General features: G+C 38.0%; 1 protein-coding gene across 2 annotated transcripts in view; it reads right to left on the bottom strand.

Moving 5' to 3' along the window:
* TRPM3 (transient receptor potential cation channel subfamily M member 3) overlaps positions 1 to 16,311 on the bottom strand; it is a 491,731-nt gene extending 475,420 nt beyond the window's left edge. For both annotated transcript variants that reach the window (XM_063455040.1, XM_063455041.1), the window contains exon 1: positions 16,041 to 16,311. In XM_063455040.1, the coding sequence (XP_063311110.1) occupies positions 16,041 to 16,130 (90 nt within the window). In that variant the 5' untranslated portion in view covers positions 16,131 to 16,311. The remainder of the gene's footprint in view (positions 1 to 16,040) is intronic.
* Positions 16,312 to 16,758: the final 447 nt, after the last annotated feature.

Genomic DNA, 16,758 nt, shown 5'->3' with positions numbered 1-16,758 from the left:
AACTGCTATAGCTACTGTAGATGTGAATAGTACCTTGGTCTGGTTCCCCGGTAATGGGGCAAATCGTTTAGTAATAGTTTGCTCTCTTACCTGGGTACCGCAAGGCTCCGAGACTCCTGGAGCTGCAGAAGCTAGAAGCAATCCAATCACAATTCATATACACTCCAGGAAAGAAAATTGCACAGAATTGGCATTAGCCAGCCTGGAACTTTAGTCCCTGACTGGCTGATGACACCCCATAATGCTGCCGGAGGTGTAACTCCAACTCTGAAAGCCAACGGTTATACTCAGTATGTGCAGAGTTTCACAGTAAAACGCTGCACATTTAGATTTCAAACACCACAACCACTTCCAATCCTTATATTCAAAAATACATTCTTAAAAACTCATCCACTAAAAAAAAAAATTAAAAAAATCCTACCATAAAATGAAAAAAACAAGCCAATGTGTCATTACACCTAACTGCGTGATCCCATTTATTAGCTAATGACTGCAATTTTAACAGGAAAGATTAAGATGATTATCCTTTAATCTGAATTAATTTGTGTGTGCTTGTGATGAAAGCTGGATGATTCACAATGGATTGATTTTCTGTGCCTGACTCATCCTAAAAATAAATGTCCTGGTTGAATTGGTATCATATTTGTATAAATAAAAGACAGGAAGAAGGGGGCAAAGTTGTGTAATCAGGGCCGGCCTTAGGGGTGTGCGAGCTGTGCGGCCGCACAGGGCGCCATGGAGCAGGGGGCGCCGTGGATTTAAAAAAAAAAAAAATTTTTTTTTTTTTAAATTTGCAGCGGGGGCGGAGCTTACCGTGCGGCGGGGGCGGAGCTAAAAGCGCCGGAAAACTGCTGCAGGGGAAGCAGGAAGGAGTCCCTGCTTCCCCACCAAACAGTCACCAGGAGCCAGGTAACTGTGACTCTCTGCCTGTGTTTATTACTGTCTGTGTGTGTATGACTGTCTGCCTGTGTGTGTCTGTGTGTATAACTGTCTGCCTGTGTGTGTGTCTGTGTATGACTGTCTGCCTGTGTGTGTGTGTCTGTGTATGACTGTCTGCCTGTGTGTGTGTGTCTGTGTATGACTGTCTGCCTGTGTGTGTCTGTGTGTGTGTGTATGACTGTCTGCCTCTGTGTGTGTCTGTGTGTATGACTGTCTGCCTCTGTATGTGTCTGTGTGTATTACTGTGTGCCTCTGTGTGTGTCTGTGTGTATTACTGTCTGTGTCTGTGTGTATGACTGACTGTCTGCCTGTGTGTGTGTGTATATGACTGTCTGCCACTGTGTGTCTGTGTGTATTACTGTCTGCCTCTGTGTGTGTGTATGACTGTCTGCCTCTGTGTGTATGACTGTCTACCTCTGTGTGTGTGATTGTGTGTATGACTGCCTCTGTGTGTATGGCTGTCTGCCTCTGTGTGTATGGCTGTCTGCCTCTGTGTGTATGGCTGTATGGCTGTCTGCCTGTGTGTGTCTGTGTGTATGACTGTCTGCGTGTTTGTCTGTGTGTATTACTGTCTGCCTCTGTGTGTGTCTGTGTGTATGACTGACTGTCTGCCTGTGTGTGTCTGTGTGTGTGTGTGTGAGACTGTCTGCCTTTGTGTGTCTGTGTGTGTGTGTATGACTGTCTGCCTGTGTGTGTGTGTGGATGTCTTCCTGTGTGTGTGTATGGCCGTCTGACTCTGTGTGTGTGTGTGTGTCACATACAACCAATACACGCATATCACACACTGTTAATACACCCATTACAAATATCACACATAGCATACATATCACACACAGTCATCACACCTACTATCACATACACAGACAACACAAACATTACAGCATACATGGATGACGGGGGGGGAGGGGGGGGCGCTGTGAAGATTGTTCGCACAGGGCGTCAAAATGCCTAAGGCCGGCCCTGTGTGTAATATAGCTTGAAAATGCAAAATCAGATATTACGAATGTTGCTTTAACAACAGTTGTCAAGTCTGATATGTCAGGCAAAATACAGTGCTTTCAAATTCGTCAAACACTGAGATTTCTTAATACTATCCATCATTGGAATGTAAATAAGCTTCTTTAAATTATCAGCCAATTCCAGAGTGTAAATATAAAAAGATGTTGAATTGCTTTCTTCCTGACCATTATTTTAATAGTTTCATTCTCTGCATTAAAATCTCTCAAATGACACAATTTAACGCATTGTTATATTCATGCAGTTCTTATGCAGGGATTATATAACACTATCCTCAAGGCACCACAAATTTTATAGAGCACCAGGAATAAGCTAATTGTATTTGGATTTCAGAATCAGACTATCTCCTTCTCATTGTACTGTTATGTCTATTTAAAAGTAAGATTAATCTATTTTACTTGTGGAAGTCATTGAGTAGTTAAGACATCATTGCTTTCAGAACCCAGCGAAGACAGTCCAATCTTACCATTTTGTCAATGGGCTGTCACATTGCTCTTTTCTTGTTCAGTATATTTGCCTAGAAATATTCCATCACGTATAGAGAAACAGCTATCCTTTTATATTTGCTTATTTTTTGGAAAGGTTTGTGAACAATCTCCATCTGGTCATTGATCGATAACTGTCAATTAGAATGATTTATATTGTAAAAGTTGAAGCTCAGTCCATTAAATACTCTAACTATTGGCAAGGGCACTACATTTGCATATGAATTGGTTCTGCCGAAGATCCCAACATAATTAAATATTTGTAGTGAGGATAGCTCTATCTGGACTATACTAAAGTCTAAATTAGATGTAATTTCCTAACTGCTAAGCTGTGTAAACAATGAGAAAGTCTAATTTAGCAGGGTATGTAGTAATGTATATAACGGCCATGTGTCCTTCACTTTTTTAAGGGCAATTGTCACTTTTCAGAATTGTTAATATTATGTTTACAACTTAACAACTATATATTCCTGGGGTATGAAAAATAAAATAAAATGTAGAAATCCTCACGCCTTTATCCTGCAACTGGGCATTTCCATCTTAGATCCCGCCAATCATTGTTATAAACTCTATCCTTATAAGACGATGGCACAGGTGAGGAACTTGAAGAATTCTGGGAATCAAAGGACTGAGAGTGAGTATGCTGACTGACTGGACTATTACTTAGTTAGAGTTTTAAGAGCAGTGCAGCAGGGGCCCCTTTCAGGCCCCCCCTCTCCTATGCTCTCCCCTGATTTTAGGGGCGAGTCATCTTAGATGCTTTAACTCTGGTAGCAACCATGTTCTCTATCTTCTTCTCCTATTTTCGCAATCCTTTTTCTGATCCTTTATTTCATTTACCCTAAGTTGACTCCCTCAGGAGGCATTATATTCCCCAATGGTATACGCAGGGACAGTGTCACATCCTGTTCCTAGCTGCGGATCATTCTGGCTATGGCTTCTGGTATCCAGTACTCTTTTTACAATTCTTGTTTAGTTTTTCTTGTTTTTTCTGGTTTTCTATTCTATGTCTGGTTTTCTTTATGCTGGGTTTTTCTGGGTTCATTCCTGTAATCGTCCCTGGAATTCCCAGTCTCCAGGTTTCCTTTAAATGTTTTTTTTTTATGTTGCGACACCCGTTCCTTTTCCATTTATCCTTTTTGTTTCAGTGTTCCTGCAGGCAGCTGCTCAAGTCTTCTGCCCTTTCTTGCAGGTAAGTATTATGTGTGTTTTCTTTGGTTGGTTTAGCTTGCATTAGGCAGAGTAGGACCTGCCAGATATGGGGTACATTGGCGTTGTTGGCAGGCTTATGCAATGTATGATCATATAATGTAACTAAATCCCCATGATTTTCATATATAGTGCTTTGTTATTTCTCCTCTTGTTTTGCCTATCATATCTTGTCTTTGTTTTAGTTTGTATTCCCAGTCCATGTACAGTCTTGTCCTGTCCTGCCCCTGTTCTGATAATGTTTCCCTTATGTATTGTGTACATGTTCTGGGTTTAGCTTCCTATCCTTCTCTGGTTCTGGGTTCTATTAGTTCTGTTCTGTCTTGTTTTTTGTTTTTTTTAATTCATTTTTTATTTAGATTTTTTGATATTATCCAACAATAATAACAGATAGATACATTGTACAGAAATTAGAATGGGATCGTTAGTTTAAACAATGTGCTAATTGAGAAAGAACAACAACAGAGATATTGCATACGACGCAATGTATAAGATTACATGTTCACAGGTTGACATTAATTCCAAAGTTCCACTATTCCATTAGCATATTGTGAGTCAATTTGGTGTAGGGGAGAGGTGGCGTTAGGGTAACGTTAGGTGAATGTGTATGCGAACTTAGATGTTTGGAGTGTGGAAAATCATGTGTACGTTTAAATAGTAATAATATGGGTTCGGTAAGGTTCATGCGTGTCTCTTTTTTCTAGGAAATCATTCCAAGGGCCCCAGGTGGTCCAGAACATTTCAAAGTTCCTGGATGTTGCGTATGTGAGTTCCTCCATATGTTTTATTCCCTCTACTTTACACATCCATTCCCTGATAGAGGGAGGTTGTGCGTTTTTCCATTTGGCTGGTGTCTTGTTTTTCATGTTTGGTACCTTTCCTAGTCTTTCCTTGTTTCTGTACTGGATACATTCTTGCTGCAGAGCCTCCCTATTCAGCTCCTGGGAGGTTTGCTTATTTCCAAGCTCCTAGTTCCTGGGATCCGCATAAACTGCATCAGGGTTCTGGTATGTGGCTGAACAAACGCTGGTGCTCAACACCAGGGGGCGTGCGGTTACCCTGCACCAGACCCTGCTAATCCACCTCCACACTGAAGACTCCTACTTATCATCAGGCATACTGGGTCCTCGCACCGCCGCCCGGACAGTGTCTGGGTCCCGGGCACCGGACTGCCACCCTGACAGACAGGGGCTACAGATGGTTGAACGATTCCTTGAGAATGTATCTTGGGATACTGGTATGCCCTAGATAAATCTGTCCTAATACCGATGTGCAGCCTAAGGAGGGCGCTGCTGGGAGACTTATATGACTACATTACCAAAACGATGTATCTCTTTTATATATAGTGTATACAAAAGAGATCTGTTCATTCTGTGTTTTTCGGAGAACGCATTAATTACCGTAACACTTTGTTTGCTACGATGTTGATTCTTGAAATATGTACTATTGTTCAGGTTACTGGTTTTTGATATGTTGAACCTTGTTTGTACACTGTGATTTCTGTACTAACCTGTCAGTCAAAAATAAAGAATTGAAAAAAATAAATAAAAATAAACTCTATCTTTGTACCTTGCAGTTAGCATAGCAATAGTATATAGAAAAGAGAAATTAAACAATGTTTCCTCTTCATTAGCAAGGTTTGCTCTGCACTTTCCTTGTCTGAACTGGATTGTCATGTAATTTTGCAGTATATATATATATATATTTTATTTATTTATTTATTTATTTTTTAAAGAGCTTTTCATGACATACTGCTTAACACCAGTTATAGGTGATTTTTGATGATGATTATTCTATCTAGAGAAGACAATTCTGTTTAATGCCACAAACCTTTTTTGTGAGGAGCTGTATGTATGAATTAGGTTAAATTAGTATATGTCAGGAGTATCCAAAAGATAGGTCCCTGCATGTTTTAGAAATACAACTTGTGGAATGTTTTACCATTTTAAAGGCTGAAAAGCCTCATGTCAGATTTAGTTTTACACCTGGGATCTAGCTTGTTGCTGCTGAATTTATTTAAATTTGAGAATTTTTGTATCTTCACTGGGTACGTTCGGTTTGTGATAACAAGTCCAGGAAGTGAATGAATCCAGAGAGTGGATATTTTTGATACCAATATCAATCAATACATAACCTTAGTGAGTTACATTTCAGCCAGTATTCAGCTTGGGAATTAATTTTTTATACTAAATCGATTGTCTGCATTTAACAGAATGTGATAAGTACCAAAACAAAATGGTGGATTTGAAGTTGGAGATGAAAAGTGACACTATAACTGCTTTAAGGCTGGAAAACATTCCCATCTCTAAATGTGTATCAATAATTATTCATTTATTTATTTCAATGGGTGCAAATCTGACTAACAGATCATCAACAGTTTTTCAAACGTAGACATCTACCTTTCAATAGCGTGATTGTGATCATATTATACCACAGAACAATGAGCATAAACCTATTTATCCCCCATGGCTTTGAAATATTGTTCTCGTGTATTTCTGACCTGATCCATTTCAAACACAGATGAAAGCACCCCAGAGACTTGTATCCAACAACTGCAGGATCTATTGCTTTGAAACATGTTTCTTCATTTCAATCTCCGAGCTACTAGTTGTCTGAACAGCACTGTTTTTATCTTTAAAGTTTTAACAAATAAAAAAACAAATAACAAGCCTCATAGAGGAAATTAAAAATACATTTTACCACTTTCATAAAAAGTTAGAAATATTGTGATTTTATAGTCTGAATTTGAGTAAGTATATAATCTCCATTCTTAAAGTTTATTAAAAACTAACTCGCACACATTTTCCTATTTTAGATTAGCATAACTCTGCATGCACTGATTCTTATTTTTTTTATAACCTATAACCTACTGACATTTCAGTTGATCACATTCCATATAACTATGTGAAAACTCTGTGGATTGGAGAGAGAGAGATGTGATTTATTTGGACGAGATGGGCGAAGGAAGTCAGCTAACTTTATGAATCTTTTCTTGATTTTACTGGGCATATATTCTTTGTTTAACGAGTAGGTAAGAGCATTTTATGTGGAATAGTCTAATCTTTGGAATGTACGTACATGCTGTTTGAGAGGGGCAATGTTCTGTGTTCATGTACCTAAAATATTAACGGATATCTTACTAAATTTCCGTGTGACTCTTCACCATTTCCTCTACTGAAACTTTAGATCAATAACTATTTAAATCCATAATCAATGACGTTCGGGCTGAAACAGAATTCAGACCAGCATATGTTTCAGTAAGGTTATATTTTCTACATTTTAGAATTTGGACTAAATATGGTAAACTTAATTAGACTCACATCCTATCCAGGTAAACATAATCCCAAAGCACCAGCAGGTATTATTTTAACCGAATATGTTAACTCAAGTTAACTTGAATGATGACTTTTGGAGGAGCACCTAGTTACCCCTGTTACCCAAAACTAGAATGATCCAACAATAGTTTTGTTTTTTCCAGAGGCAATAAAAGGCAACTGTAGTAAATAATAGCAAAGTACAGTTCAATATATGTATGATATGTTGAAGATTGACATAGTATACAGATGTTTCATTTTACCACTGGATCAGGCAGGAATAGACAAAATCTAATATGATCATTATACACATACTCCAGAAGTGATGTCTACATTGACTGGACTGTTATATATTGTGTTTATTATGTTACATATACTACAGATATTATTCCGTCCGTCCGTCCGTCCGTCAGTCAGTCCGTCCGCATAACAGAATCAAATAACTGAAACAAACTTCCTGATAAATTGAGTCACTTTGAAATTTTAAATATTCATTACATTTTCAATTTATTGGCCAAAACATGAATTTTCTTTTGGAAAATATATAACAATTCATTAAAATGTTCGTAGTGTGCAATCATTTTTTTAAGGCAGCACTACTGGCAAACTACACTGGCTACAAATTTTTAAGTTTATGTAGAAGCCAGGATGTACTTTCACTAACAAAAATACTTTGCTGTAATCATTATTTTTTTGTGAGAAAGAAAGACAGACATTCATCACGACTCAACTTCATTTATTTGTCAGTGAATTTAACATATTTCACTTTGCAAACAAATCTAGAGAAAAAGATATGACTCATTTACACTAAGCTCTTTCTTTTTCATTTATTTTCAATATGCAATCAAAGTAGACAAGGCACTGACCGTTTTCTAGACACTCAATGTTATGGTGAGTCTGATCAATATAAAAAAGGAACACAAGACAACTAATGGGGCTATTGTGATGTCAGGATAAGTGAGGTCAAAAAGACACACACAGGACTTATCAGGCACACAGAGATGTTGCGTAGGCAGATGTAGAAGAACTAACACATTTCCCCCTAGGTGCACACAAGCACTTATCACTTATACACACTCAAGTACTGTCCTACCCAGTGCTCCAGCCGGGAGATGTACTGTAGACCAGCAAGTGACAAGTATATGTAGTTAACCTGCACATTAAATGTGCACTTCCACATAGAAAAAACATATATGGTTCGCATATACATCTAGAATCTATTCAGTGGTATCAAAACATGTCAGACTATATTTAAGATACTCTGCATGTTTATCTATGAAGTGATACAATATATAGAAGGCAGCAATAATTGTAACAAAACAACAATTAAAGGGACCTCTTGCTTTAATGCATTTGATGGGTCTTCTCTTCATTAATATGCTGTATTTGTTTTGCTCAAATCTTAATAGTTTTGCAGATTTTGCACCATAAGCCTGCCTTTTTTAAAGGAACACTATATATTTTGAAATATGTATTCCTTACACTAGTATCCTAGTCACCATTTAGGTGACAGGGCCATCTTAGCAAGAGTTAACCCCTTAAGGACACATGACATGTCTGACACGTCATGATTCCATTTTATTCCAGAAGTTTGGTCCTTAAGGGGTTAAAAAAGGTAGATTATTTGCCTTTTATCCTTCACAGTTCTATCTTTCTCAGTGAAGATTTGCCTCTTTGGCTGAGATCATTCAGATCAGGGGTAAGCAACCTATGGCATGTGTGCCATGCATGGCACTCTAGGTGTCTTTGCATGGCACTCTAGGCTTCCTAGGTCTGCACTGCACAAGGAGATGCTAATTGTCCAGCAATGTGTTTGGCTCCACCCCTGCACCACCTCCTTGGAGGCAATCATCAGAATTGGCAATCTCAGCCAATCCAAAGATCTTCTATGGGAAAGCATTGCATTGGCTGAGATTGTCAGTCTTGATGATCTCAGTTATGAAGGCGGATCAGGAGGAAAGCAAAAAAGGTGAGCTTTTTAATACTATTTAAGGGGGGTTTTCAGCACTATTTTCAGGAATACACATTTGAGTTCCTGACCATATAGTGTTCATTTAAGTACAATCCTGACTGTATGCCTGCCTAGTTCTTCTCCTTCAAATGCATGAAGTTCAGCTCACTCAGTGATGTTATGAGTTGGTGCTCTTAGGGGCTGAGCTGTGTAGATAAAATGATAAGGAGGTCTTATTCTGGCATAGTGGGGTTTTCCTAAAATAGGCAGGCTTCTGGTTCAGCATTCAACATTGTACAAAGACTTTGACCATTTAAGCAAATATTGAGGCCCAAATCTATGCATTAACGTTGTATTGGGGCCCAGAGAATTCCTTTTACCCCTTAAGGACCAAGGCTTTTTTGAGATGTGACACGTTTGTGACCAAGGCCCTTTTGGCACTTTAATCATCTCTTCATTGTCCCACAATTTCATCTGTTCCATTCAAGTGCATCCATACATACAATATACATTTTTAAAGGAGACATAGGGCGTTCTTGTGATAACACAAACGTACATATTTTTCTCCGTTTCATGCATTTAACAATTTCTACACACGTGAAACTAAAAAAAAAAAAACTGCTCAAAATAGGTTCCTAATTTAGTTCTGATTGTTAAAACATAGGATTTAAATTTGTTTTTAGAAGTTATAAAACATATATTGCCACACCTCTATACCGTTGTCATGAGTTTGAGGCGAAAGCAGCAAAAACACCCTCTAGTGTCTGTCAGAAAGAAAGCTACTAGAGATGTGTTTAGTCATGCGATGTAAACATTGCCGTATCTCCAAAACAGATAAAGTGATCTGGGTGCCTATTGTAGTCCCTTAGCTTTCTGTATGGAATCACTCATATTTGTTCATGAATTAAGCTAGATGTGTGTTAGTGCTCACATTTAGCCTATACAGAACATCAGGTACTTAAGTGTGAAGATACCCTGTGGGGCATTGTTGTAAAGAGGAAATTAGATTTATAGCAATAAACAGTAAAATGTAAAGAGGAGAGTGAAAGTCATTGCAGAATAACCAATGCAAGCATCTTACTTCAACGTTAATGTTAAAAACGGTTTAACCCCAAAGTTTGAAAGACAGTGACTAATCACTCTGCCCAGGTGCATATGGGTTGTTATAGTGTAGGGAAGGTTGCTTTGAAGGTGATGTTAAAAATATGTGTGTTTAAATCAGTAATCATTATTATAAATGAAAGCAGGATGTAAGGCTCCTACAGAAATACAATAAAATTGTGGTTTTTTTTTAATTAATAAACTTATTGAATTGTTGGTTCAATCCTTGAATGTATCTTAATGTGTCTCACATTAATTTGTGAAGAAGAGATGCACCTTTTTCACTAAGTCTTCTGAATGAGGAGCTAGTGATAGAATGAGGGTGTGGTTCTCAGTCCGAGGCTTCCTGATTGAAGCCTTGGACCAAGAAAGGAAGCGACTGTGCAGAGCGATTTGTCACTGTCATCCAGATTTTAATGTTAAACCGCTCATTAATGTTAAAGTAAGATGGCACTCAGGAGTTACTGACACCATAATAAATTTGTTGTGATGAAGGTTTCATGGTGCCTGGAGTGGTCCTTCAAGCATGACAACAATTTATGGACAAGCCTTAAAGGCTCACGTGGAAAATCTTACCATGTTAGAGGATCTGATTAATATGATAGGATAAAGTTAATAACAAACAGCCAACCTGATTAATGTTTTCATCACATAATGGTCAAGTATTCTAATGGTAATTAATTAGAGTTATATGCAAGTTATTGCTTATATTTTACACACATTCCTTTAAAGGGACACTTTGTAGGTACTATAACCATTTAATCTCATTGCATTGGTTATAGTACCTATAGTACTCTGGTGCTGCTTCTCCAGTTTCTAGCAGTTTAACATTAAATAACGGGTCCCTTGCCACTCACAGTCTGACCCGTTCCTCCTGGAGGTATGGCAAGGGCAGAGATTACAGACTTCCTTCTAGCCATACTAATCCAAGCCAGCAACAGGAGCTCTGATAGGATGAAATCATTCAGATGATACTCTCAGCCAATCACACCCTCCCATTGATGCTAAGGCTAATGCTCGCTCATTACCCCAAGAAGCAGCAAGTGGCTGGCCTGATGAAGAGTCTAATTTAGTAGCAATACACATTAGAAACGGTTTAACGCTGAATGGGAGGGCGGCGCCAGTGAACTCCAGGCTAATAAGCATTTCAATTAGATGAAGCAGTCACAGTGCCTACAATGTCCCTCTACACAAAATCAAGAGTTTTATTCTTTCTTTATATCATTACATTTTAAAACTCTCGGAACTTATACTATTAAAGTGAACTCCTTTGTGAGTTGTAAGTAAATATACATATAGATTTACCCTTGGAGTATACCAACAGGTCATATGTAAATGTGTGTAGGTAAGTAAAGAGATAGATAGACAGAAAGAAAGATATTGGCATATAAAGCAAATAAATAAGAGATGCAAAGAAACACAAGACACTTGGTATAAATCATGTGCTCTTTCATAGTAAGATCCATTAAAGTACTTTTACTTTTAATAACAGTCTATTTTAGATTAACATTTAGACAACTTCATATATACAGCAACCACACATTCAAACAACAGTTGGTTACCATCAGGCATTCCTGGAGGTGATTACTGATTACGTTTTCAGTACATTTGCTCCTTTTTTTGTACTAAGTACAATATGGATTTCACATTTGTTCTAGGCAACTACAAAACCATGGCATCTTTCCTTAAATCAATATGCAAATCAGCACTAATAAGGAATATAGATATGCAAAACACATAATTAAAATGTTAATATATGTAAATGATTAGCCATCATATGTGAATGATGCATGCATACAAATTTTACTCAATACAGGTACAGGAACCAAAGTTCTAGAACATGCATTTCAAAAATTATTTTTCAAATTACATTTTCTATAATTATTAGCAGGTCTCAACATTTCTGTATACCACTAACCAGTGGCGTGTGAAAATGTTGGCCTGGTGAGTAGAAATCCACCCCAGAAGGTATGCTATGGCTTGCAGTGGCGAGTAACTTTACAAATGTTAAGCTCTGATTATTAGAATGATGTTTTTAAATGTAATTCTTTCAACTGTAATATAACCCAACAGGATTGTGTACCTCAACATCCACAAAACTTCTTTCTCTGCTACCAAATATGGAACTAAAAATATACAGGGCCTATAGGGTGGAAGCAAAAATATGGTATGAAATGCTAGATGTTTCCATCAGTAGGGCCTTGATATGATGCACATGTTACAAAACCCTATCACTGCTTCTGGTCCACTAGATCACCAGGGATGAAGGATGAAGGTAAGTGGGGATGTCTTAAAGGGACACTATAGTCACCAGAACAACTACAGCTTACTGAATTTGTTCTGGTGAGAAGAATCATTACCTTCAGGCTTGTTGCTGTAAACACTGTCTTTTCAGAGAAAATGCAGTGTTTACATTACAGTCTAGTGATAACTTCCCTGGCCACTCCTCAGATAAATGTTATAGATCCTTCCTGGGTCATGGCTGCCTAAAATGCATCCAAACATTCAGTATCTCCTCCCTCTACATGCAGACACTGAACTTTCCTCATAGAGATACATTGATTCAATTCATCTCTATGAGGAGATGCTGATTGGCCAGGGCTGGGTTTGAATCATGCTGGCTCTGCCCCTGATCTGCCTCCTTGTCAGTCTCAGACAATCCTATGGAGAAGCACTGTGATTGGATTAGGCTACCACTTCTGATGATGTCAGCAGACTGTTTGTTTTTCAAACAGCATGCAGATCTACAGCTTCAGACTTGAATACAAGTAAGATTTACTATATTTATGGAGGCATGAGGGGCCCAGAGGGGCTAAATGGTGGTTTTAACACTATAGGGTCAGGAATACATGTTTGTGTTCCTGACCCTATAGTGCTCCGTTAAACAGGAATAGGAGGCAGAAAGGTTAACAATATGTGGGCAGGAACCAGACAGAGTTGATGAGCTAAGGGTGGAAGATAAAGAGTTTAAATATGGCTGGAGGGAGTTAGGTCAAAAGGTCATGGTGGAATTTAGACATGGTTGGGAGGGGGAAAAAATTCTCAGTGGAGCCATGTACATGCTGATTAAAGATTAAACCACCCTATAAGCATTCAACTTACCCAATTAACACATCCAGTTTGCAATAGCATGAAAAATAGCATACGCAAGCAGGGTATTCACATATACATGTGTGCAAACATTCAGCTTACTCAGGCTCTACTTATTCACATGCAAAATTTCATTTTACAAACATTTACATAGAGTACGCTCACAATTATTTTATAGGAGCATACACACTTCAGCTTACATAATGAATCAAAGTCACACTTACAAAAACACACTGCATTTTAGTGACATATTCACCTTAATGCTTGTGTAAATTGATTTAGTGTGCATGATTGTTTGTCACATGTGTATAAATAGGATCACTTTCTGAATATATATTATATTATGTATTATTTTATGCTAGAAGGTGTGTGTGTGCGCGCGCATGTGTGTGTGTGTGTGTTTGTGTGTGTGTTTAGAAGTCCAGCTTGGGGTTTGGGTTTTCATGTAAGTTCTTCTAAGCCTGTGTGTTTTTGCTGTATATCAGTGACACTAAATGGTCCTTTGTGTGTTGGTATGTTCTTGTTCAACAGACTTAGCCTTTCTTTGTTTTTGTGAGCTGGTTTCAGAGAGTAGGCCATGGTATAATGGTAAATTCAAATGTGTCTAAGTGTGCTGGTGGCCCTTAGTACAGCACAGAGAGATCTGGGTAGGCAGGTGATCAAGAATGTCTTAGTGTGCCTTACAAGAGTTGCCTACAAGTGTGCCTTATAAGAGTGCCTTACTGTTCAAGAAAAAGAAAGAGGGCTTATGTGTCTTGGTATATATTAGTGACATAGTATATCGAGATATGTTGAAATATGTTCCCGACCAGAATTTCGGATGATAAAATGAGAATGAGCCCAAGTTGTGATTAATATACTCATTACTTTTATTAGAGAACATGGAACTTTGAGGAAACCCATGCCTTTCCTCAAATGACATCACTCCAAGCTAGATTATTGGGGTTGTCTTCCCATTCCAAGCTTTGTGCATTAAGTCCTACATATTTGAACATTCAATCTCATTAACGTGGCCAAATGTTTCAATGCATACCATTACCAGAATGTGACTTACATTGTAAACTGTTTTCCGATACACAAAGAGATTTCCACAGAAGTAGAATATAAAACAGTATTTGCTAAAACGTACAATCAAGCAAATAAGGATTTGTGGGATATTAAACACATCTGATTCTTATAGTTTTTCAACACATCATCTGTCCATGTTTTAATACATGTTATTATCAATAACAATTATGTTATTATCATTAGTATCTCTAAGCCAGACACAGCCATCTGGAATTGTGTTCATTCCCCAAGCCTTTCTGTGATTCTCATTTCCTCTAACAATTTCTTATTTTTCCACTCAGATTTACAATGCTTTTAGTGTGCGAGTGTGTGTGATGCTGCTAAGGCTAGCATCATTCCGAGGGACACCCTTCATGTGATTACAGAATCACCCAGCTCTGCATGTCATTGTTTCTCCCACTCCTAATTCCTCAGCATGAGCATGCGTCCCCAGAAATAGCCTCATGTCATTATTGTGCCGACATCTGTCAGAGCCCCAGCATACACTAGTTTTTTTTTTTTTTTCAAAATGCTGTGCTGTAGATCTGTGGGTTATCTAAAAACATCTCATAAAGGGACTGCCCTTCTCTCTCTGTAACATATATTCCTTGAGCTTTCCCGTATCTTGCAGAGCATTTTGTTTGAGTGGTTTAATATGTTCAAGATAGTTCTGATGCTCACAGGGCCAAGCTTGTAAATATAACAGGGCTGTCAAAACCAATTTTCTGGTTTAGAAATGGACAACTTCATTTCATAATAAGTGACTACAGTTACAAAGAGTCATTGCACTAAGACCCACCGCTAATATATACACATATCAAATGTGGCACAACACAGCGAAATTAATCACGCAACCATTTTTCAAAAAAAAAAATTTTTTATTCCAATTATGTAAATATATATATATATATATATATATATATATATATATATATATATATATATATATATAAATTATGTAGTACTGAGGCACATTTAAAAATTTTAGGATGCTGAAGTGTCACTGGGTTTTAGGGTATATATATATAAATATTTTATATTTTTAGGGTATATATATATATATATATATATATACACACATTGAAACACAGAGTCCCACTCATCTATTATTTACTATCCTCTATTTCCTTGCTATGAACGGGTTAATGGTTTGCAGTAACAAAATGACAATTATTCAATTAAACTGGAGCAATCAGGCATCAAGATAAATCGCGAGACTAAATGGTTCATTTCTCATATGTACAGAGATTGCCTGTAGAGCAATGAAGATGGTATGCCATAGATGTACAGTATTGACTTTTAGGATCTTCTGTGCTAGTGTAAAATAAATTAGGATTTTCATTCTCTCTTTTTATAACAAGTGGCGATAAACTCCTGCAATAGCTGTCTAACCATTCAATCACTGAGAAAGGGGACACATTCGTATATAATGTTATCTGCTCTCCCCAGGGGTTAAATAGTGAAGGAATAAGCGCTTGATCCACTGTGACAGTCTTTTGTTCATTTTCAATGGGTCGTCTAACTGTCCCTTTATGACAAATGTCCTGTGGGATTTAAGGAATACTCCTGACTTGCAAGTCTTCCCCCTTCGGCTTATGACTTTAATTGAAATGATTTCAATATGTTGTCTTTATAGCTGGGGAAGAGAGCAAGAATGAGTACGGAGAAAACAAAACCATTGTTCTTGGCTTTTACGCCAGTTTTAACCCCTTCTTACAAATGCCCAAAACAGTCTAAAAATCTAGTCATCTGTTACATGCTCTAATTCTGTTATTCAATGCAAAGTAATACAGTTAACACCTGACACAGTGGAAAAGAGTTGTAACAGATACTCAGCAACATTGCAAATTGGTCCGAAATGTTCACAGCATCATTTGACATCCATACCTTGAGAAGTCTGACAGAAGGGAGAAAGGCAGCGTGGCACAGCTTACGAATGGTCCAGTTAAGAGGCCGGGGTGCATCAATTTGACTCATGACCCTTTAGAATATTCCAGTGGGAGAATAAATCTCAAACCCTTGACGACCTTTAAAGAACAAAAGAACCCTTGCAACACTGACATCCCATATTCATCAAGTCCACGCCGGCTCTGTGGCAATTCCGAGCGGCTGATGCTCCTTGGAACTTAGAAGGATGGAAAAGTGGATTTTCTTCAGCTCCTGATCCTCCTTAAAAAAAAAAAAAAAAACACCTCCTGTCTTGCAGCAGTGCTCATGCATACCAAATGTGCCTGGATGGAAGCAATGAGCCTGCTGCTCATGGGAGGGTTGCACTGCTTTAAAAGAGAGAGGGGTAGCCTTCATAAAAAAAACTACCTCTATCTCTCTCCTTCAACCCCCTCCTTCTCTCCTCCGCTGCTTCTAGTTGCACATGCCATGTTTCTGGGAGGAATACTCTCTGTCTCTCTCTTTATTTGTATTCACTTGTGTAGTAATTTCACAGAGCGAAGTGACTGGAATACACTTGGAGCATCATCTGGGATATAGATTCCATCTCATTAACCCTTTCCAGGGCAGATATCTTTAGCTTGCATGGAAGGAAATAAAAAGAACGTGACATCTCCAGCTCATGTCAGTTTCTGTTCTTGCTACGAAATGCAATTAT

Source organism: Pelobates fuscus, chromosome 5 (genome assembly GCF_036172605.1).
Source record: "Pelobates fuscus isolate aPelFus1 chromosome 5, aPelFus1.pri, whole genome shotgun sequence".
Lineage (NCBI taxonomy): Eukaryota > Metazoa > Chordata > Amphibia > Anura > Pelobatidae > Pelobates > Pelobates fuscus.
This window is presented reverse-complemented; position numbering and strand designations above follow the sequence as displayed.